Source organism: Sprattus sprattus (assembly GCF_963457725.1).
Source record: "Sprattus sprattus genome assembly, chromosome: 4".
Classification (NCBI taxonomy): Eukaryota; Metazoa; Chordata; class Actinopteri; order Clupeiformes; family Clupeidae; genus Sprattus; species Sprattus sprattus.
This window is the reverse complement of record NC_137923.1, coordinates 4,024,515-4,045,818: the sequence shown is the minus strand read 5'-3', so window position 1 is coordinate 4,045,818 and position 21,304 is coordinate 4,024,515. Positions and strand designations below refer to the sequence as shown.

Here is a 21,304-nt window from a genome sequence, read left to right as displayed (position 1 = left end):
GGCTCACTCTTTCACTTCACAAATCAGCTACTTTTTTAACTCAGCTTTGTGTTTTTGGCTATATCACCAATACTTCACTAGCATCAATCCCTTTGTATCAGTCATGGTCATGGACTGCCGAGAGTCCACAAAGCCTCTCAAGGATTCCCCAAATGCCATCTGAGCATAGCTACAGCTATGTGTGTATACAGGTGTGTCACTTCACTATTCCACTACAATCATATCACACCGTGATGAATAAGCTGGGTATGGAAAAGACTGATAAAACAATGATGACACATTTTCTAATGGATGATCGGATGTTCTTTGGAAATGGAAAATGGAGCCCTAGTGACTGTTTTACGGCAGAGAAAGTGACACACACACACTCTGCATTTTACCCATCCAGGGTAGTGATACACACAGTGAAGCACACAGTGTAGCACACTTACCCGGAGCAGTGAGCTGCCTTTGGTGGCACCCGGGGAGCAGTGATCGGGGTTAGGTGCCTTGCTCAAGGGCACCTCCCCTGTGGATGTGAGCATGTGAGAGCAGTGCTCTACCACTTCCCCCGCACACGTTTTTCCAACTGGTTGGGGATGGAACCAGCCACCCTCCGGTTACCAGCCCGAAACCCTAACCAGTGAGCCACAACTGCCCATTGCTGTTGCATAACGTTCCATTCTGTAGTTCATCCAAGACAGCAACCGATCCTTACACTCATCCGTTCAATCTGTGTTTAATCATTCTAACCTTTCCAGTTTCCCTTCTGCTGCGCTGTTTACATTTGTCCATCCCCAGTTCACCAACACAGGAGAATTTACCCCCCACACGAGGTAGGCGGGGTAGGTGGGCCTCAGAGTTGGCAGTTTTAGTGCCATTCATACCACCTTATAATATCAAAAGCCAATCCAAAATGGACAATGGCCCATGGCAGTTAGTTTAATCAGCTTCATATCTCTGACACAATCTAGCTAACTAGCACCAGCATAGAAGATATAAGAGCTGAAAGCCTTTTACAGTGTATGGAATGATCTTTCATGAGGTGTCTAACACAGTTTGTCAGATTGTGTCAGGCTCAAGTCAGGTCAGAAGCAGGCCACAGATTCCAAAACATAGTTTCCCGTAACTAGGGCCACACACATTAAAACATGTAGAGATACAGGATTTATGTTGAAGTGAATTATGATAAGGAACCAATCTGGCAACCCTTTGCTGACAAAAAGGCATTTCAAGGTTAGTTGACAAGTAGATGAGAGTTAGGCTCAGTTGACATCTATATGAAAAGGTTTCTTGAATATTTGTTAAATTGTTATGGTGCATTAAAGGTAAGTGGCCATTTGGATATTTTCATATATATTTAGGCCTACCCAAATTCACCTTTATTCATTTATGGAACAGTTCACACAGTTGGCTACTTATTTATTTTACTAAAGATCAAGTACGCTGTTTCAATACAGGGCCCTGAGTTTTAGAACAGGCTATTTTCGGTTTCTATTGATGTCTATTCATTTCTTGTATTCATTCCTGTAATTTCAATAGTTTTATTCCTTTAAAAAGCCTTGCTTTTCAATGACTGCATTGTATATTCCGATGCAGATGGGGGCAGTCGAGAACTGTTACATTTATTACGGCAAGAAGCAAAGAGAAGAAGATATGAGAGCTTGATAACAGGAAATAGAAAACGCCGATAACACACTTCCACTGTCTATGTTGAAACCTCAGCCCAGCCCAAAGAGGCTACTCTTCTGGTGAAGTTACCTTCTAGATGACATGGGGCTTTCCGTGGAAAAGCACAGTTTCTTCTTGCTATCTTTAATTATTGTGTTGTCAGGGACGCACCAGTGGGTAAGTTTGTCCAATACTTATTGTATATACAACTTTGGAAATGCTAATACGCTAACCTAAGATGTATATGACATTTGGAACAATCGTCAGATGCACACACCAGTGAGCGATTCATAGGAGGATGCACTGTTTTAATGTTACTTAACGAAATACTAACGATAGCTATCTATCTAGGTCACTTACCACTTTAATTATGCTTGTTGTGTATGGGGTTGTGGGTTGTAGGTAAAATAAAATAAATGTTTATTGAAATTGTCTGTAGTTACCTAATGTTTATTATGTCAAACATCCAAGCTCGCTGTCTAACGTTAATTATTCATGCTATTCAGTCATGCTGAAAGGACATCCAATCATGTGAGTTGCTTAGAAAAGCTGGCTCAGGGTTGTTTATTTCTTAAATCAGATACTCACTCACTGAGCGTCAATGCTGTAACAAGAAAGTTCTAGTACTCGGTCGTTAGCCAACTAGCTGTTATGGCGATTGTTCTGTATTAATAATAAAAAATGTGTGTGAATAGGGGTAGAGGATAATCAATGCGCATGATGCGCCAGTCCGCTCGGGGTGATCATTGCTCTGCTGAAACTACATTCCTTTCTGTAGTCATTGTTTACCGAGAATGGCTACAGATTATTTTTTACCGCGCTTGGAAATGGGTCGGGTTTGACCTCCGAGATTGTCAGGTTGGTTAGTCATCACAGAGACATTGAAAACAATCGATGTTTTCTTGTGAATCTTGTCAAACAGCCGGGTGCAGCCGGCTGACGAACTCAAAAGGGTAAACACATCAACCCTGCATTCTTTTGTGCTCCCGTTGTGGTGCCTTATCGGGGATTAACATTACAAGTCTGGTCCTAGTCTAAAGAGATTCCGAAGGACATGTCAAGTTAAAAGAACACGATGTGACTTAGTTACCAGCAGTGGCTGAGCTGTCAAATTTAGAGCAAAGACTTCCCCCTTGGGTTGGAATTGTATCGCAGACTACTAGGAAAGTCCGTCACGTGCTCTTGCATTGTTCGACGGGTCTAACTTTAAGGGGCAAGGTTGCATGGCAACTGACAGTTGCACTACTGAGTTTAGTTGGGCATGCAATGCAACAGTCTTTCAGGCAAGCAATGACTTACCCATAAGCTCCACTTATAGCTTCTTGTTCATTGGATGCTGCCAATGTTTGAGCTGTAAAAGATGGGGCAGAAGTTGTGTAGGAATTGTGTGGGTTCCTGTCTATATATAGGTTTGTGGTCAGGTTCTGGCTGAAAGTTGATGAGTCAGGAAGGTTCCGGGCAGCTGGCAACAGTGATGTCACCCACTGCTGACCAGTGATGGCCTGTTCAAGTTCAAATGTATTTATCATTCACAGAGGTGTTACATGGTAAGCTTAAGAGACTTGAAGATTAAGATGCTTAAAACATTGGCAATAGGAAATATAAAATAAACAACAACAATAAACAAGTTTTAATTTGAATTAAAAACATAATTATAATCCTAAAAGCATTTACTTGATAAACTCACACAGTCAACTGTTTCATTGAAGGCAGTGGAAACGTAAGCTAGTTTAAAAAAAAAAAAAATGGGTTATAGATGGGGCAGATCTGATCTCCATGGGGAGATGCTTCCAGCAGTGGGTAGCATAATGGCTAAATGCCATTTCACCTCAAGTTTCAACCCTACCAGATTTATATTCAGTCACATTTCAGAGATACATTTAGGGCCCAGATCATTTTGTGACCGTATGTAATTATGTGTCTGACTGGGAACAAAGACCAAAGAGTTGAAGTTCTCTCTGTTCTTAGTTTTTGTTAAAATTCTAGCTACAGAATTCTGAATTAGCTGTAGCTGTCTAGTTGACTTTTGAAAGGCCAGCAAGTAGAGCATTGCAGTACAATGGCATGAATATGTTTTGCTTAGACACAAAGTCTGACAATAGCTTAGTTCAGTTTTGGTTATTTCTTTTATTTAACAGTGAGCATGTCGGAAAGACACCGCATGCGGAAACTGAGGCTGCAGACATGCTGAGGTTCTGCAAGCTTAACCAACCCTGACTGATGTGTGTTGTAGACTGTGTTCACCGCTGGCCATTCTTATTGGTAATTTCAATATGTTGAGTAAGAATGCCACACTTTCTCCCATTTTGCCCCTTGCTTGTTATTGTTATCTAAGGTAGGCCATAGGCTTCAATGCTTTTACACAGAAGAAAGGCAAATCTTTATCTTGCGGTTGTGCTGTGGTTTGTGAATAGCATTCCATCCCTGAAAGTGGAATCCACTCAGACACAGGGGCTTTATGCACAGCCTATCAGTGAGGGCAGCACGTCAAGCACGTACACAAACATATCAAATATCTATCATTTTACAAATCAACTAAGGCTGTGTCCACATCTTTTTTTTGCCAAAGGTACTGACTACAGTCACCTGGAAAGCCATTGTAGTGAGGCAAACAGGTTTGATTTGAATTGGTCCTACTGCACGGTGAACCTTCTAAGCCTAAGGTGCTTGAGTCTCCAGCACTGAATTTGTGTTATGTAAAAGTAAACGGAGTTGTCCCTGAGCGGACAAAAATGGAAAGCGGAAGGGCATTAGATGCAAGAGGAAGGGCAGTAAGAATATATTTGACACACATGTGTGACACATGGTACTGCATCTGTGGAAAAGAGCCCCCTGCAGAGAGTGAGGAACTGTGGTCAGGTTTTTTTTTTCTTTCTTCTAACAGTCCTGTGGAGGTTATGTTGAAGCAATGATTCTGTTGAGGCAATGATTCAGTTGAGGCTAGGATTGTGTGAACAACTTTCTGGCAGAGAGGAGAGGTTTCACAAGGTTTCAAAAAAATTCAGCAGGTCAAGGCTAACTGAGCCACGGGCAGAATCTCATGGCTGTCCTCGTCTCATTTGTGCTGATGAAACCGAGAATCCTGTGTTTTCGTTTTCTGTGCGCTGCGATCAACCTACAAACCCCTGCTTGTGTCAAACTGCAGGCTTGTCCCCCCACCCCCCCCCCCCCCCCCCCACCCCCCTCAAAATGAGAGAAGTTTCCTCTCTGATTTCCCACTCTTCCTCTCAGGTGGAAGCACAGCACTGCGTGTGGTATGGCGAGTGCGGGGAGTCCACCGCTGTTCCAGGGAAGAAGTACAACTGCAACTACACTGGCCCCGCCATTCCCCTACCAGAGGAAGGCCACCAGCTGCTGGTGGTAAGGGGCTGGATGATCGTGTACCCTCAGCAATGCGTTACATTTAAAGGCAATATTAGCCAGTCACAGAGCCCTATCTGTACAACTATGCACAAAAGTTCCTTCAGCCTTTTTTTTGTTGATTTTCATGATGAACTAGGCATAGTAATTTTGAACTGATTAAATGTAAATGCTAACAAAAGGCCAAAAGGAACTTTGCATTGTCATCAGTCAAACAAAGCTCAATTTGCTTGTCAAAAGGATAAAGGAAGGTAAGTTGCTTTTATGATCAGGTGTATCATGATTGTGTGTGTCTGTGTTTTTGTGTTTGTGTTTGTGTGTGTGTGTGTGTGTGTGTGTGGGTGTGTGTGTGGGTGTGTGTGTTTGTGTGTGTCTGTGTTTAGGAATTGTGTCCAGGGTTTGACTATGAGAACCGGAGTGTGTGCTGTGACGTTCAGCAGCTGCGGACACTAAAGGCCAGCCTGCAGGTGCCTCTGCAGTTTCTCTCCAGGTAGCCTACCTGCTCTGACCGCAGCATCCATCTTAGATGAACATAGGACGGATGGGTATGCACCAGGGGGTGTGAGGAATGTGTGTTCAGGTTCTCCAGGGAGGACGTTTCTTTTTACACATTTTTTTTCTTGTGGTTCTGCTGTTTTCAGTTCTACAGTTCAGTCAAACATATGACTGGGTGTACATAATGTTTAGTCTAGGCAATGACTGTTGGGTTGTTTACTGATGTAGATGCTGAATAAAATGTTCTACTTTAAAACATTTTATGGAGGCCATCACTTTAACAATCAAGATTTTAGGGACCTTTTATTGACTGGTGTTGTGAATTAGACCATATCTGACTTTCTGATTGAAACATCAACAGGGCATTGACCTCCTATCATAAATCCACGGTGCCTTGGTGCAGCAAAAGCTTGTGTGATCGTCAGCAGAGGTCATGTGGTCATCAGGTACCTGTATCAAGGTGTTTTGCGTGTGTTCCTCAGGTGTCCAGCATGCTTCCAGAATCTGATGAACTTCTTCTGTGAGCTCACATGCAGTCCGAGACAGAGTGACTTCCTCAACGGCACGGACTTCAGTCCTGCCCCAAACGGCACCAACGTGGTCGAGGCCTCCTACTACATTGGCCTGACCTTTGCCAATGGTGAGGGGCTCGGGTCAGAGCACATGGCCATACACCCTGAGGCCAAGTCTGATGAGCAGTCAGTCGGCAACCTTATACTGAGGACAGCGCTTTGCAAAAAATACAGAATAGAACGCATACCTGTACTTACACTTGACACTTGCACAAGTCTTCTCTCGTCATTGACCATACATTCCATTCGTGATTCCTTAAAGGAGACGTGGAAATCATTTGAATGTGTTATTACTTTTGTATGTGCCTTGTATAGAAGCCTTTAGCCTGCCTACCCAATCTTGTCTCTTGCCCTGTTTGCCTGTCATTCTGCAGCTATGTACAATGCGTGCCGGGATGTACAGGCTCCTTCCAGCAACGTGAAGGCCCTCTCTCTGCTCTGCGGGAAGGAGGCCAGTGAGTGCACTCCCACCAACTGGATCCAGTACATGTTTGACATCAACAATGGACAGACTCCATTCGCCATTGACCCCGTTATGTCAGGTACTGACTGCAGAAACTCCAATGCTGAAGTCAGACTAGTTTGTATGACATTTGCTTTGAGTCATTTTTCCCAAGTCATTTTTAAATGCAATCCATCGTCTTGTTGCTGTAAGCACATCACTCTACCAGTTGCTCTATAGAGAAGAAATTCAACACGCCAGACATTAGCAGATAAACCTTCTATTGGCTAAAGGATGAAGCCTGAGACATGTTTGGCCTTTTGGAGAAATTCCTGAACAGCAAGTAATGGCATTGTGACTTGTGGCAATACTACACAAGTACTAGTTCTCCTCTGTCCATATGAGCTCAGTCCTGTAGTCTTGGTTACTCACTGAAAGCAGCCTCTCCTGTTCCAAATCTCACTGATAACCTTTACCCAGCTTGTTTTGAGTTGACCTCCGTTCACCCCAAACACCCTCCCCCCCCCCCCTCTTCCCGCCTGAGTTGACGTGTGGTGCCTGGCCCTTTTCCACAGACAGCCCCTCAGCAGGCATGAACCCCATGAACAACCGCACGTTCGCCTGCAGTGAGGGCCTGGACGACGGCTCGGGGCCCTGCTCCTGCCAGGACTGTAGCTTGACCTGCGGCCCCAAGCCCGTGCCCCCGCCACTGCCCCCTCCCTGGACCATCCTGGGCCTGGACGCCATGAACGTCATCATGTGGATCTCCTACAGCGCCTTCCTCCTGGTCTTCATGGGAGGCGTGCTGGGAGCCTGGTGCTACAGGTGGGTGGACACACACACACACACACACACACACACACACACACACACACACACACTGTAGCTGGTTTGGTAAGTCTGTTTTTGCTGATTCTGTACATCGCACCGTATTGAAATAGTTCTGTGTGTTGGCTGTGGTCTCTTTAAAGGAAAAGGACCATCATGTCAGAGTACGGCCCCATCCTTGGCAGCAATAATGCTCATTCACTTAACAGCGACGCCGGGGATTTAGGTGAGTAATCATTTATTTGACCTCAGCCGTCCTTTTCCAGGATTACCGTCTAAGAAACGCACCCTACGGCAGGGTTCCTTGTAAGCTAGTAGGTGTTTCTTTGTAAATGAGATAAAAACACATCTCACAATGTTTTGCTTTCCTTGTGTGGGTTGTGTGGTTTTTTTTTTTCAGTGGAGTTGGGTTTTTTCCTTAGAGTCTGTGTGCAAGTAAGGCCAGTCAACATTTGCAAATTAGTGCAAAGATGTGCTTTATATAAATTCGTCCCATCAAGTTTCCCCCTTCTTGTGAGGGGAAATTTGGTGTCTTCATTTCCCACAGATTACTCCTTTCGTTTAAAAACTCTCTCATGTTGCCTCTTGCAGTTTCATAAGGGCTCTCCCAGGCTTAAGAGACCACTTCCCCTTTTTCTCTCCCCCGACTCAACCCCCCCCCCCCCCCCCTTTCCATTCCACTCAGTCACAAACCTCTTAGACGTGACTGAAACGTTCCCAGTCCTGCCCATTGTAGACCATGGCGGCCATACTATTCCACTCCCTGTCAGCAGATTAAAGTCATGAGGGTGTTAGCAGGCTGAGGTGGTCAGCATTAGATGCGTGGGTGATGAATGACCGGGTAAAGTGAAGAGTGATGTCTGTCCTGGTCCTGTCCCTGCTCCTGGTTTCAGAATGTTGAGAGATACTCATCTGTTTCCCTCCTCGTTACCTATTCTAGATTACAGACTTGGTTTCTTCTTGGTACAACACGTAACAACAGTGGCGCTACCTTCATCGTTCAGAAGCCAATACAAACTATACGCTATGCTTCAGCCTGTTCCAGTCTTTATGTCTTCCTTTTATATGCTTCAGCCGGCTCCACCTCCCATCTCTCCCCTCTTCTCCCCCTGCTCTGCTCCTGCAGCATCGGAGGCGTCATGCTGCGAGACTCTGGGCGAGCGCTTCGAGAACGCCCTGCGGCTGGCCTTCACGCGCTGGGGCTCCCTCTGCGTGCAGCGGCCGCTGCCGGTGATGCTGTCCGGCCTGGTGCTGGTGTCGGCCTGCTCGGCCGGGCTCTACCACATGCGCATCACCACCGACCCCGTGGAGCTGTGGTCGTCGCCGGGCAGCCAGGCGCGCCAGGAGAAGGACTACTTCGACACCCACTTTGGGCCCTTCTTCCGCACAGAGCAGCTCATCATCACCACCTCGCTGCCCCCCGGCGACCCCTTCTCCCCCTACCCGACTGGTGACGACGTGCCGTTCGGGGCCCCGCTGCGCATCGATGTGCTGCACCAGGTGCGTCTGTCTGTCTGTCTGTCTGTCTCTCTCTGTCTGTCTGTCTGTCTGTCTCTGTCTCTGTCTCTGTCTCTGTCTCTGTCTCTGTCTCTGTCTCTGTCTCTGTCTCTGTCTCTGTCTCTGTCTCTGTCTCTGTCTCTGTCTCTGTCTCTGTCTCTGTCTCTGTCTCTGTCTCTGTCTCTGTCTCTGTCTGTGCCCTGAAAGGGAAGTGTGAGAGTAGTCCAGAGAAGTGAAAGCAGATGTCAACACGCTTGAGCAGGTTCATGATGTGTCGCACTCACCTGTAGAATGGCGTGTGGTGTGTTTTAATGTCAATGTTTGCTCATCATAGAGTGATCAGAGCTGGAACTCCTTTCAGCTACTCCTGCATGCCTCTAGTTTCCTTTCACTCGCTTCCACAGTGTTGCAGTTTTTCTAACACACGGAGGCGGTGATCACGCTGGCATCAGCGAGGTGGAGGCGTCAAAATGTAAGACACTGCCAGAGGCGGTGCATTCCATCTGGTTGCTAGGTGACATTTGATGTCAACAGCCTCTTTGTTTTTCTGGCCCTGTTAGAAATGTATTTGCATTAGGGCTGAAAGATTTGGGGAAATTCCCCCCCCCCCATATTGTGATTGCGATTTAATATGCAATTTTTTTTTTCTATCCTCTTTTTTGTTCCCAACAAAATGTAATGTGTGATTTTAAATATGGCCAACACAATATTAGATACATATAGTGTAAAATATTCTTTCCCACATTTTACATTTGTATTTAACTGCTCATTACAGAAACAAGAACAACAACAAAAAAACGTTATTGCGATTTTATTCGCAAATGCAATTAATCGTTCAGCCCTAATTTGCACTTGATTGGTCAGAATGGCTGAAACCAGGTTAAGCTGACGTTGGCTAGCATGATCACCACCTACAACTCTAGAGCAGGACTCATGGCTTATGACTGTGTTACGATCCTGTCATTATGTGCTGACCCCTTTGTTCTCTCACTTTCCCTTCCCTGCTTCTCCACACCTCCCTGGCTCTCTGGTTCCTCCTCAGATCCTTGACCTCCAGACGGACATTGAGAACCTGGAGGCCAGCCACGGTGGGGAGAAGGTGACCTTGAAGGACATCTGCCTGTCCCCTCTGGCTCCCTACAACAGCAACTGCACCATCTTGAGCGTGCTCAACTACTACCAGAACAGCCACGAAGTGCTGGACCACGTGGTCTGGACTGAGGACATGTTCTTTGTGGAGTCAGACTACCACAGCCACTTCCTCTACTGTGTCAGGTGAGTGCAGGGTTCACTTCCGCTCTGCTCAGGTGCTCATGGCGGCACAGTGCGTCGCCATCAGTACTTCTTACTTCTGCTCCTGGAGCCTCTGCTCCCAGCCAGAGCCCATTTAATTAACATTGTAAATATCATGCGCTTGATTTTCGTTAAACCAGGAGCGCTATGCTACTGAGAAGTGCTACTGATGGGTTAAAAGTCTGGTATGCAGAGCAGGGGAACGCCAAAAGCAGAATTGAGAACCACTGAATTAGTGTTGTTGTTTTTTTGCCATCCGTGTGAACACCTCCCTGTGTTATTTTGCTTGTTGTATTTGAACCTGTGGTGTGGTGTTGTGTTTGACTGACCTGAGTGGTGTTCTTGTCTTGGCCCCCAGTGCCCCAGCGTCCCTGAACGACACCAGTAAGCCTCATGACCCCTGCCTGGGCACCTACGGGGGGCCTGTGTTCCCCTGGCTGGTCCTGGGAGGCTACGACGGTGAGCGAAACGCTGTGTCTCACGTCCTTACATGCACTTGTAAAACACCATGCCTTTTTTTTCTTTATCACTCTATTCGCGAAAGCAAACATGTAGGTGAGGGCTATCTGGGCTGTTAACCCTCTATTTGGCTTTAGATTTACAGTTCTGTAGAAAGGGTCAGTCGTCACTCACTCGCCGAGTACAAGGTCCTCCTGTTGCTGTTTGCCATGTTAACCCATGCATTGTTTTTTTTTTAAAATCATTTCCTTTTTCTTTCCAACCACAGCCAACAACTACAACAACGCCTCAGCTCTGGTCATCACCTTCCCCGTGAACAACTACCACAATGACTCTGAGAGGGTGGGCAAGGCGAGGGCCTGGGAGAAAGAGTGAGTGCATGCAAGCATTACATCACTGCATGGCAGGGCTGTGTTGCATCCCCAGAGCAGACACTGTGTCTCTGCACACTGGTATAAACAGCAGGTCACGTTGGTTTGTGGATGGATATGACGGATTTTGTTATTGATTTACTGAGTGTTATGCATTGACCTTTAGCTATCCTAAAATAACTCGAGACTTGAAAGCTACGAATGACGGGAAAAACTCAGGAGCAACTGATGCAATTCTTTTTTGAATTTGAGTTTAATTTGAGGTAAAGGAAGGAAAGGCTGGAAGTTAAAAGCTGTTCAGAGATCAAAGAACGGCAAAGAACGTGGTTAACGCATGCGGAATAGAGACGGCTATGTTTTGGTTTGGGTTTTGGTTGGACCTGGCACGTGGTTGGTCACACAAATGAAACCCTTGTTTCACCACTTGGCAATCTTTATGGGCAAACAAGCTCAGGCTCCTATCTAAATAAATGGGGAGTTTCATAACTCTACAACGTATGGTAAAAACAGACCTTAAAAGGACAAAGTTGAATCATTGTTTAAATCTGCCATAGTATATATATAAACATTTAAATAAAATAAAGCTTAACATTTTGTGGCAAATTTCATAACCACAAAAGTGGCAAATTTAACTGCACAGATATTTCTATAGTAACGGTGGAAATACACAGGATGTTTGGGTGAGGCCTTTTTTTTAATTTTATTTTTTTACGATCTAATTGGCTCTTTGTGATACAAGGCAGAACGTCAGAAGTCCAGATCTCTCATCTTTCGCATAACAGACTCTCACCCCGCCATTCATTTTTCTCTCAGTGATTTGTCTCCTCCCTGATGAAACTCTTTTGTGTTATCTTTGTAATGCTCAGATTTTGCAAAGGGGCCACTTTGTTGCCATGTGCACTGGTACTAGCTGTGTTATCCTGCCCCTGTCTGCTGCAATCTGAGTTCTCTTTCTCTCTCTCTCTCTCCATCCGCCCCTCAGGTTTATCCGCTTCATACAGAACTACTCCAACCCCAACCTGACCATCGCCTACAGCTCTGAGCGCAGCATAGAGGACGAGATCAACCGAGAGAGCAACAGCGACCTGGGCACCGTGGTGCTCAGCTACTGCATCATGTTCCTCTACATCTCCCTGGCCCTGGGACACATTCAAAGTTTCCGACGTGTGCTGGTAAACACACACACATACACATACACACACACACACACACACACACACACACACACACACACACACACACAAACAAACTCCCCTCAGCACACAGCTAAACTTCCCCTGCCATTGTTTGAGTGTAGCTGTTTATTCTTTCTTTTTCTTTCTCTTTCTCTTTTTCTTTCCTCTCTTTCTCTCTCTCGCTCTCTCTCTCTGTTGCATTCATCAAATGGTGCTGCAGTTTAGCTGATTTGTGAGGGTGTGAAATTGCAGTCGTGACTGACCGGGCCGCTGCAGGCTCCTTCCCCAGTTTGCCCCTAGAGCAGCTCTCCGTTAGCACTGCGCTGACCGCTCTGTCTCTCTGTCTCTCTGCCCGTGCCAGGTGGACTCCAAGATCTCGCTGGGCATCGCGGGCATCCTGATCGTGCTGAGCTCCGTGGCCTGCTCCCTGGGCATCTTCAGCTACGCCGGCGTGCCGCTCACCCTCATCGTCATCGAGGTCATCCCCTTCCTCGTGCTCGCCGTCGGCGTGGACAACATCTTCATCATCGTGCAGACGTACCAGGTACGCGTTGAGCGAGCGCAGAAGCACGCGTCCCGGGGGCAGTGTGGTCAGCAGCGGGGTGCCAGGAGACCAGTTGAGACTGTGTGTGTGTGTGTGTGTGTGTGTGTGTGTGTGTGTGTGTGTGACGGTGTAGCACAGCTAGGCTCCTCACCCTCTCTCTGTCCTGTGTTTCCAGAGGGATGAGCGCATGCCGCAGGAGGAGCTGCACCAGCAGATCGGCCGTATCCTGGGAGAGGTGGCCCCCAGCATGCTCCTCTCCTCCTTCTCTGAGGCCGTGGCCTTCTTCCTGGGTATGCAGACCCCCTGCACCCCATGCAGACTGCACCTCGAAAGAGTTTTTAATTTTTTTTACCGACCCATTTGTTGATGTACCTCTGATTGGACAATGCCTTCAGTTAACAACTCTTGATCTTTCCACCTGCCTTTAATAACCCTTAGTGTTTGTTAGTTATTATATATTATATATGGTTAATATTAGTGTTTGTTGCCTCAGCCCTCAGACCAGATCATGCATATGAGTTCTGACGGGTTATGTAAGCGTGCAGGGTGACTGACGTCTATGTCTGTCACATGATGACTGAAGATTGGGCTGTTTGCTTGTGCTCTAGTCTTCAGTGCACAGCTCTGTTTGCCCGTCTGCCTTCAGGGGGGATCGTTCCCATCATCCAGATCAGAAATTTGACTCCATTGATTTTTTTTGCGTTTGTTTTGTTTTGTTTTCTATTTTCTCTCTCCACTCTGTGGATGTGAGATCACTTTATAATGATTGGTTGTGCTGTGTGTGTACTCCATGCTCCACCAGTGCTTGGCACTCACCGTGGAGAGATATCTGTAGCAGTGCATTTATCTGAGGTGGTATCAGTAGATTAAAGTTTGTGTTTATAGTAGAAACTTTTTTGGAAAAAAGCCAGGATACTTGTTTTTCTTCAGCGTCCCCCTTTGGACAATATCAGCTATTGCACCTTAAAGTTCGATCTGGTTTTGTTCGCATGGAAGACGGAGCAATTGAGCCCTGTCGAGAGTAGTGATTTATCTGGCATCCCTGCAGGCTTCTCTGTGTAATCTAACACCAGGTCACTTCCACAGGGGCCCTCTCCAGCATGCCAGCAGTGCGCACCTTCTCCCTGTTCGCCGGCCTGGCCATCCTCATCGACTTCCTGCTGCAGATCAGCTGCTTCGTCAGTCTGCTGGGCCTGGACGTGAAGAGACAGGAGGTGAGGGGTCAGGGGTCAGAGGTCGTGGCCCCTGCCGGCTGCAGGCTTTAAGGCTTTAAGGCGTTATGGTCTTTGTGGTGTGTGGTTAGTGTCTGGCCGATGGTTGACGCTGTGTTCAGCTGGTCCTGTCTTTGTTCTGTGTTGCCAGAGTAACCGCCTGGACATTTTGTGCTGCGCGAAGCTGCCTGAGGGGCAGGAGACGCGCACCGACAGCATTCTCTTCCGCTTCTTCAAGAAGGTCTACGCTCCCTTCGTCCTCAAGGAGTGGGTGCGCCCCCTGGTGGTGAGTCCCTCTCACACACACACACACACACACACACATGTGGCCAGCCTCAGCTGAGCGTTCCCCACAGCCCCCTCCTGGCAGCTTGTTATTGAGAGTAAAGTCTTCCCATTGTGCCATTGTGTGTGTGTCCTGCAGGTGGCTCTGTTTGTGGGCATTCTCTCCTTCAGCATAGCGGCGATTAATAAAGTTGAAGTGGGATTGGATCAGACCCTCTCCATGCCTGACGTAAGTCTTTGTACACATTGTGGTAGGCCACACTGTCTGAATTCAAATCAACACAGCCTGTCACTTCGGTGACTCTTATTTTTTTAACAGGACCTTCTAAAAGGGAAGTGAATGGTTTAATTTGAACATGATCTCTTGTGGTGTATTTCACTGAAACCAATCTGTAGACTTTCTGACGTTCTGCTTTTGGTGTGTGTGTTGTGTGTGTGTGTGTGTGTGTGTGTGTGTGTGGAGCAGGACTCCTACGTGCAGAACTACTTTGGCAACCTGACAGAGTACCTGCACACGGGCGCCCCCGTGTACTTCGTGGTGGAGGAGGGCCATGACTACCGCACCAGTGCGGGGCAGAACAGTGTTTGTGGCGGGGTGGGCTGCAACAACGACTCCCTGGTCCAGCAGGTCTACACCGCCTCCCTCATCAGCAACTAGTGAGTGCACTGCCAACATGTCCTCCTCTCTCCACAGCTGGGCCCAGCTGCTCGGGGAAGTTACAAGGGTCCTGTCTCTGACACGGAAGCGTCTCTCTCGGATTTCAGACTCAAAATGAATAATGTAGTCATTTCTGTCATCATCTGTTCTTTAAGCGCCTAGAGGCAATTGTATTGTTATGGCGCTATACAAATAAAATTTGAATTGAATTGAATTGAATTGAATTAAATTAGTTTGAGCTTTATTTTGTTATTCTACCGAGCCTGTCAGATGGCTTCTGTGCTCCCATATGTGTGTCTGTGTGTGTGTGTGTTTGTTTTGTCTCCTGAACGCCTGCTGTTGTGTTTCTCCTGTCCTCCCCCCGCAGCACAAAGATAGGCTTCACGCCGTCCTCCTGGCTGGACGACTACTTTGATTGGGTGAAGCCGCAGTCCAGCTGCTGCAGGTACAACAACGCCACCGGGGGCTTCTGCAACGCCTCAGGTAAACCATTAGCCACTGTGTCAACACAGCTGTGGCTCTGGGCTCTCTGCTCTGGGGAGAGCATTCTAGAAAGGGCCTTTTTCTGTTTGTTTGTTTGTTTGTTTGTTTGTTTGTTTTTTTGGTTGTTTTTCATGTCTGCACCACAAGTCTGCGTACCGCATGTATAGAAGTATGTGTAGAAGAAACTGTACTGTCTATCTCCTTAGTGTCAGTCTCATTTAAGGTGGACATAATTAAAAGGCATTTAATAGAAGCCTGTTAAGTGGCAAACCTACTTTTTAGGTCATTGTGTGATTTCTAAGTTTGAGAATGTTTTGACTCTGAACGCATCTTGATTATAACATATTTTTTTGATTGGCTGTGCAAGCCACATGAAACATTTTAGGTGTCACCATCCAGGGAGGGCCTGTAGAACGACTTCTGTTTATCTGAGCACCTTTTTATTTGTCGGTGAAGCCTTGAGAATTAAATAGTGTTTCACATTCTTCAAATATGCCAGAGTATTTTGAAAGACTGCACACAAACACTATGGACTGGGCTATTTATAGTGTAATCCCAGTACAGCTTTAGTGGCTTTGTCAAAAGGCCTTGTGGATTCAGTTGGGGAAAGTGTTGATTGTTTTGAGCAATCCCTTATTGTGGCACGGCAATAGCAGGCCAACTGGGTCAGTGTCACAATAGAGATTAGACTGAGCCACTCACATGTGACTCTGCTCAAATGACTGATGACCTTTAACCCCAAACCACAACACTCTGCATGAGCAACTTTCTAGCGCCAAGTTAAGAACGAGTGAAGTTGCTAAGGGGAAGTGAGAAGTGTTTGTGTGTGTCTGTGTGTGTGTGTGTGTGTGTGTGTGTGTTTGTGTCTCTGTGTGTGTGTGTGTGTGTGTGTGTTGGATAAGCATCATCTCTCTGGGTTTCAGTGGTGGAGCAGCTGTGTGTGCCGTGCAGGCCCATGACGCCCTCTGGTAAACAGAGACCCACTGCAGACGACTTCATGAGGTTTCTGCCCATGTTCCTGTCCGACAACCCCAACGTCAACTGTGGGAAGGGGTATGTACCATGCGGCCAAGTACACCATGTATGCACAGACACTGTTATATATATATATACACACACACACACACACACACACACACACACACACACACACATCACACATTGTCCCTTTTTACCAGGTACCCCTATAGCCAGGCACTTAATTATCAACAGTGCTAAACAAAAGTGTTTGTCTTCCAGTGGTCATGCAGCCTATGGCACGGCAGTGGATCTGACTGGAAATGCCACTAACGTGGGCGCCACCTACTTCATGACCTACCACACCATCCTGACCACCTCCCCGGACTTCATCAGCGCCATGAAGATGGCCCGCGTCCTGGCTGACAACATCACCCGCACCATGGGCCTGGGGGGCAAGGGGTACAGAGTGTTCCCCTACAGGTAAACAACGCTGGCCGGGCTCAGAGTCCATTCCGTTCAGTTCACCGAGGACTGTTCAAACACCTGAATGACCTGGCCTAGAGGAATAGACCCCCGGTGCCAAACTAAACCAAAGCCGTTTTTTTTGTCCCTGTCGACAAATCTTCCAAATAATGGGAGATCTCCTGTAATTCAGTGAAGGTGGTAGAGAGGGTTATTTACTGTCTGAACCTGGAAGTTTCCACATCTGTCCTTGAGGCTACTGACCTGGATCAGTTTACAGGTTTACAGGGGCACAATCCTTATCTTCTCTGCCTTGATTTTCTGTTGTGGCTGTGTGATGCAGTGTGGTGTAATGCGTCCCCGATGGCCCCTGCAGAAAAGGCCATGCAACAGTCCACTTTGAGAAGGGTTTGGGAGGCTGCTGTGACCCTTGCTCCAGTGCCCTGCACCTCAGTTTAGTTTGTGCTTGTCCCAGTTCAGTAGGGTCCTGCAGTCAGCCAATGTTCCTAAGCAGACTAATTGCCTTTTAGGGCATTTGTTTACAGTTTTCTGCCTTGAAAAAGGACATTTAATGTCAACAAACGCATAAGAAAACAGAAATTATGTATCTGGATAACTAATTGTCATATCTGACGTGAAACCTATTTGGGCATCCAAGTTGTGTCATTAGAGTCCTTGGGTCCTGCTTGTCATGCTCCACACTAACCCCCCCCCCCCCCATAATTCTCTGTGCAATTCTCTTTGCAGCGTGTTCTACGTGTTCTACGAGCAGTACCTCACCATCATCTACGACACGGCCCTCAGCCTGTGCGTGTCGCTGGCGTCCATCTTTGTGGTGTCCACAGTGCTGCTTGGCTTCGAGCTCTGGTCGGCCGTTCTGGTGTGCCTCACCATCGCCATGATCCTGGTCAACATGTTCGGGGTCATGTGGCTGTGGGGCATCAGCCTGAACGCCGTCTCCCTGGTCAACCTAGTCATGGTGAGTGACGGCCCACGTCTGCTGCCGCGGGGTCCGGCCTCTAGATGGCGTCTCTTCACTCACTTCCTTATAAGCTTTGTTCTCATTTTAAGGAGTTGATGTAGAGGGGAAGAATTCATGTTGCAGTCGTGCCTAGATTGTGGAATGTTTTTTTTTCTTCTTTTTCTTTTTTCTTTCTTTCAAGTCTCTGTAAATGAGGTCAGTGAGAACTACAGATGTTTCCAGACTTGCTCCCACTGACCTTAGAGCAAGAGGTGTTGTAAGCGGTCATGTGGTCCATCACACTGAGTAAATAACTCTTTGTAAGGGGGTCAAATGACAAAATATGTGTCAGAGGAACATTTTAGATATGCTTTACTTTAGCCTACATAATATGTATGGTGTACCTTTTTTGTTGGTTGTTGTTCTTCAGTGGCTGTGTGTGTTTCTGTGTGTTTCCAGTGCTGTGGCATCTCGGTGGAGTTCTGCAGTCACATAGTGCGGGCGTTCTCCGTCAGCACCCAGAGCACGAGGGTGGAGCGGGCCGAGGAGGCGCTGGCCAACATGGGCAGCTCGGTACGCACACGTGCCCACAGTCATGCCCACCACTCATGCCCACCACTTACAGTTCATACCGGTTTGACTTGCGGATTGTAAAACTGAAACGAGGTGTTCCGTCAATAACTGAACCTGTACGCGTTCCTTGTCCTCAGGTGTTCAGTGGCATCACGCTGACTAAGTTCGGTGGCATCCTGATCCTGGCTCTGTCCAAGTCCCAGATCTTCCAGGTGTTCTACTTCCGCATGTACCTGGCCATGGTGCTGCTGGGGGCCAGCCACGGCCTCCTCTTCCTGCCTGTGCTGCTAAGCTACGCAGGTGAGATGAGCCTCAGTCCGACAAACACCCTGTACCTGTCTGAGATGAGCCTCAGTCCGACAAACACCCTGTACCTGTCTGAGATGAGCCTCAGTCCGACATACAGCCTGTACCTGTCTGAGATGAGCCTCAGTCCGACATACACCCTGTTCCTGTCTGAGATGAGCCTCAGTCCGACAAACACCCTGTACCTGTCTGAGATGAGCCTCAGTCCGACAAACACCCTGTACCTGTCTGAGATGAGCCTCAGTCCGACATACAGCGCACCTGTCCCACACGAGTCACCCCCCCCCCCCCAACCAGTAGCCTCCACTGTTGGGGTTACAATGAGAGTGAAGATGTGTTAATCCATTGTAATAATCTGTCTCGGTTGTTTCTTTCTCTCTCTCTTTTTCTCTGTCTCTGTTCTCCCAGGTCCAACCGCAAATAGGGCGAAAGTCATGGCTGCACGCAAACGGGTCGTGGGTACAGAGAGGGAACGACTACTTAACTTCTAACAGCCGTGGGCAAAACACTAACCTGACATAAGACTTGAGACTACAGCATTGGTCCCGGAATTCTCATACACACATACAGATACACAAACATACACACATACAGATACACACACACACACACACACATACACAGACACACAAAATCTGTTACTCGGTAAAGCTGCCACTAATGAAGAGGACGTCGTTTACGAGAAACAGGGATTCTTCTGGTTCAGACGTGCACCCCCTCACCTCCCTGGATCCTAACAAAGGGGGACTTACTAAAGGCATCCTTACCAAGCAAGAGGAAGTGCTCCTGCCTGAACTGGCAATACATGCTATGGGGAAATGAAGAAAGAAGACAAAATATATCAACTAACTACGTTTTTGGCTAACAGTGTTTTTGTTTTGAAGAACGGGAAATGGGTATATGACCTACACTTATAATCTGTAATGATTTTCTTTTTTCTATTTATCTGAGTATTTGTCTCTTTTTTTTTTTGTATGTGACATTCAACGCAGAGAAAACGTGTAAAAACCAAGAATTTGTCGTGAACAATCAAAATCAGAGTGAATACCCCTTATAGCGCAGGGTGACACTTGGTGTGTTCCTCATCATTAAGAGTAGAGTTCAGAGTTCAGTGGCTAAACCATTTCAGCCTCCTAATGGTTAATCTGAAGTGGTGTTTTTTTAATTTATTTTTGTTCTGTTTCTTCATCTGAGTTCTGACTTGAATGCAATGATGTGTTCAATTAGCATCAATTACGTCGGGCAAAATACTCAGTGGGGTTGGATGTATGTGTGCGTTTGTTTCAACTGTGGTTACATTCCAGGAAAAACCAACCTTCAATGAATCCTCTGAAATCCCAATGTGAACATTCAGTTGAGGCAAATCAGAGAAATACAGCATGAGATTACTGGAAGGTGATAGGATTAACCCACTCAGAGTTGACTTAGTTTTAGCTGTTCAGTTGCGTCACTCACTCACTGTAGGGGTTGGGGTACTAGTCTTTGTGTGTTTTAAGACCTTTCTGGACTGTTCATGTTTTGGTTCAGATCTTTTCATTTTAAAAAGCACTGTGAGTTGTTAACTTCAGGTGATTGTGACCTATAGCAAAACACTTTGGCCAGAGTGTAGGGACGGTTGATATAGTGAAAGGCAGGGAGTTAAGCACTCTTGCCATTGGAGGATGTCGGATTAATGGAGGCAAAGGGGGCCACATGCCAACTTGTCCTGCCCCAATCAGTAATGGGAATGGGAGTTAAAGTCTTTTTTTCCCCTTTTAAGCTACATTATCTGGTGGTCCTGGTGGTAACTGGCACCATTAACTAACCTGCTCAGTTGCTATTGCAGTGGGCTTATGTGTAGCGGTCCAAAGGCACAATGCCTTGGGGCTGATGGTAGGGGTAGGGTAATGTTTTATAACATCTGGTTTAAAGGTCTTGCAAAGAACCAGTGTGGCACCAATCTTAAACAATTATACAAGAATGTGCAAGGCATTTGACACCTAAAGACCTAAGTGGCTTTATGCAGTTGCTTACTTTAAAGCACAGCTCCAATATCAAGTGATGTATAGAAAATGTTGAACATACACAGTAACCGACAATGCTGAGCATTGAGATATATTACCAAGTATAACATTATGTGAACAGCAAGGTGTGTAATGCTTCTCTTTTTAAATTAACTGATTTAAAGTTGCAGCAGAACATGTTTTCATTTCAGATGGATGATGGTATTCTAGATTTATATGACTTTTTGTTTTGGAAATAAACTTTTACTAATTTGTAATGTTGCATTTTAAGTGTTTTGACTGGGTGGATGTGTTCTTTGTGAGTAATACAGAGATGTTTGATACCAGCCAACCCCACCTCAGGCAACACTTCATCGTCAGCTAGGCTACTAGGCTTCACTACAATATTGAATCATGGAATCCAAAACCAATTATTTTCTGATCCTCTGACTAAAACATAAAAAAGGGTAATTCAATATACCAAATTTAAAAATGTTCAACGCTGAAAAGAATTCTGACTGACTTCCATTTGTTTCTATTCCACATGCTCGTCTGTGTTCAGAAAATGTAATTAATAAGCGTTACAAACACACCTGCGTTGTAGTGTTCTTTTAGACCACCGTGTGGCAGTAGCTACCACCGCGGTGATGTGAGTATGGTTTTGTTGTGGTCTACTACTACAGCGTTGACCCACTTATGCGTGAAGTTAACTAACCCATTATGGAAAGCTGTGCTAA

General features: G+C 46.4%; 1 protein-coding gene across 1 annotated transcript; it reads left to right on the top strand.

The window, feature by feature from the left end:
* Window positions 1-1,691: 1,691 nt before the first annotated feature.
* On the top strand, window positions 1,692-20,773 carry npc1 (Niemann-Pick disease, type C1). The gene is made up of 25 exons (XM_080836371.1): window positions 1,692-1,827; window positions 4,882-5,010; window positions 5,394-5,500; window positions 5,988-6,145; window positions 6,452-6,619; window positions 7,095-7,344; window positions 7,491-7,573; window positions 8,474-8,847; window positions 9,887-10,119; window positions 10,496-10,596; window positions 10,865-10,967; window positions 11,950-12,139; window positions 12,504-12,686; window positions 12,862-12,976; window positions 13,773-13,900; window positions 14,049-14,183; window positions 14,322-14,411; window positions 14,649-14,839; window positions 15,208-15,323; window positions 16,247-16,376; window positions 16,563-16,763; window positions 17,493-17,724; window positions 18,166-18,279; window positions 18,417-18,579; window positions 18,994-20,773. Exons 1-25 carry the CDS (start codon window positions 1,753-1,755, stop codon window positions 19,074-19,076), a joined length of 3,852 nt encoding a protein of 1,283 aa, XP_080692497.1. The 5' UTR covers window positions 1,692-1,752; the 3' UTR covers window positions 19,077-20,773.
* The last annotated feature ends 531 nt before the right edge of the window (window positions 20,774-21,304 follow it).

Coding starts and splice junctions, on each gene's coding strand:
- npc1 (XM_080836371.1), top strand. CDS start 1,753: ATGGGGCTTTCCGTGGAAAAGCACAGTTTCTTCTTGCTATCTTTAATT. Junction 10,968..11,949: donor GCGAGGGCCTGGGAGAAAGA/GTGAGTGCATGC, acceptor TCCGCCCCTCAG/GTTTATCCGCTTCATACAGA. Junction 16,764..17,492: donor TACAGAGTGTTCCCCTACAG/GTAAACAACGCT, acceptor TTCTCTTTGCAG/CGTGTTCTACGTGTTCTACG.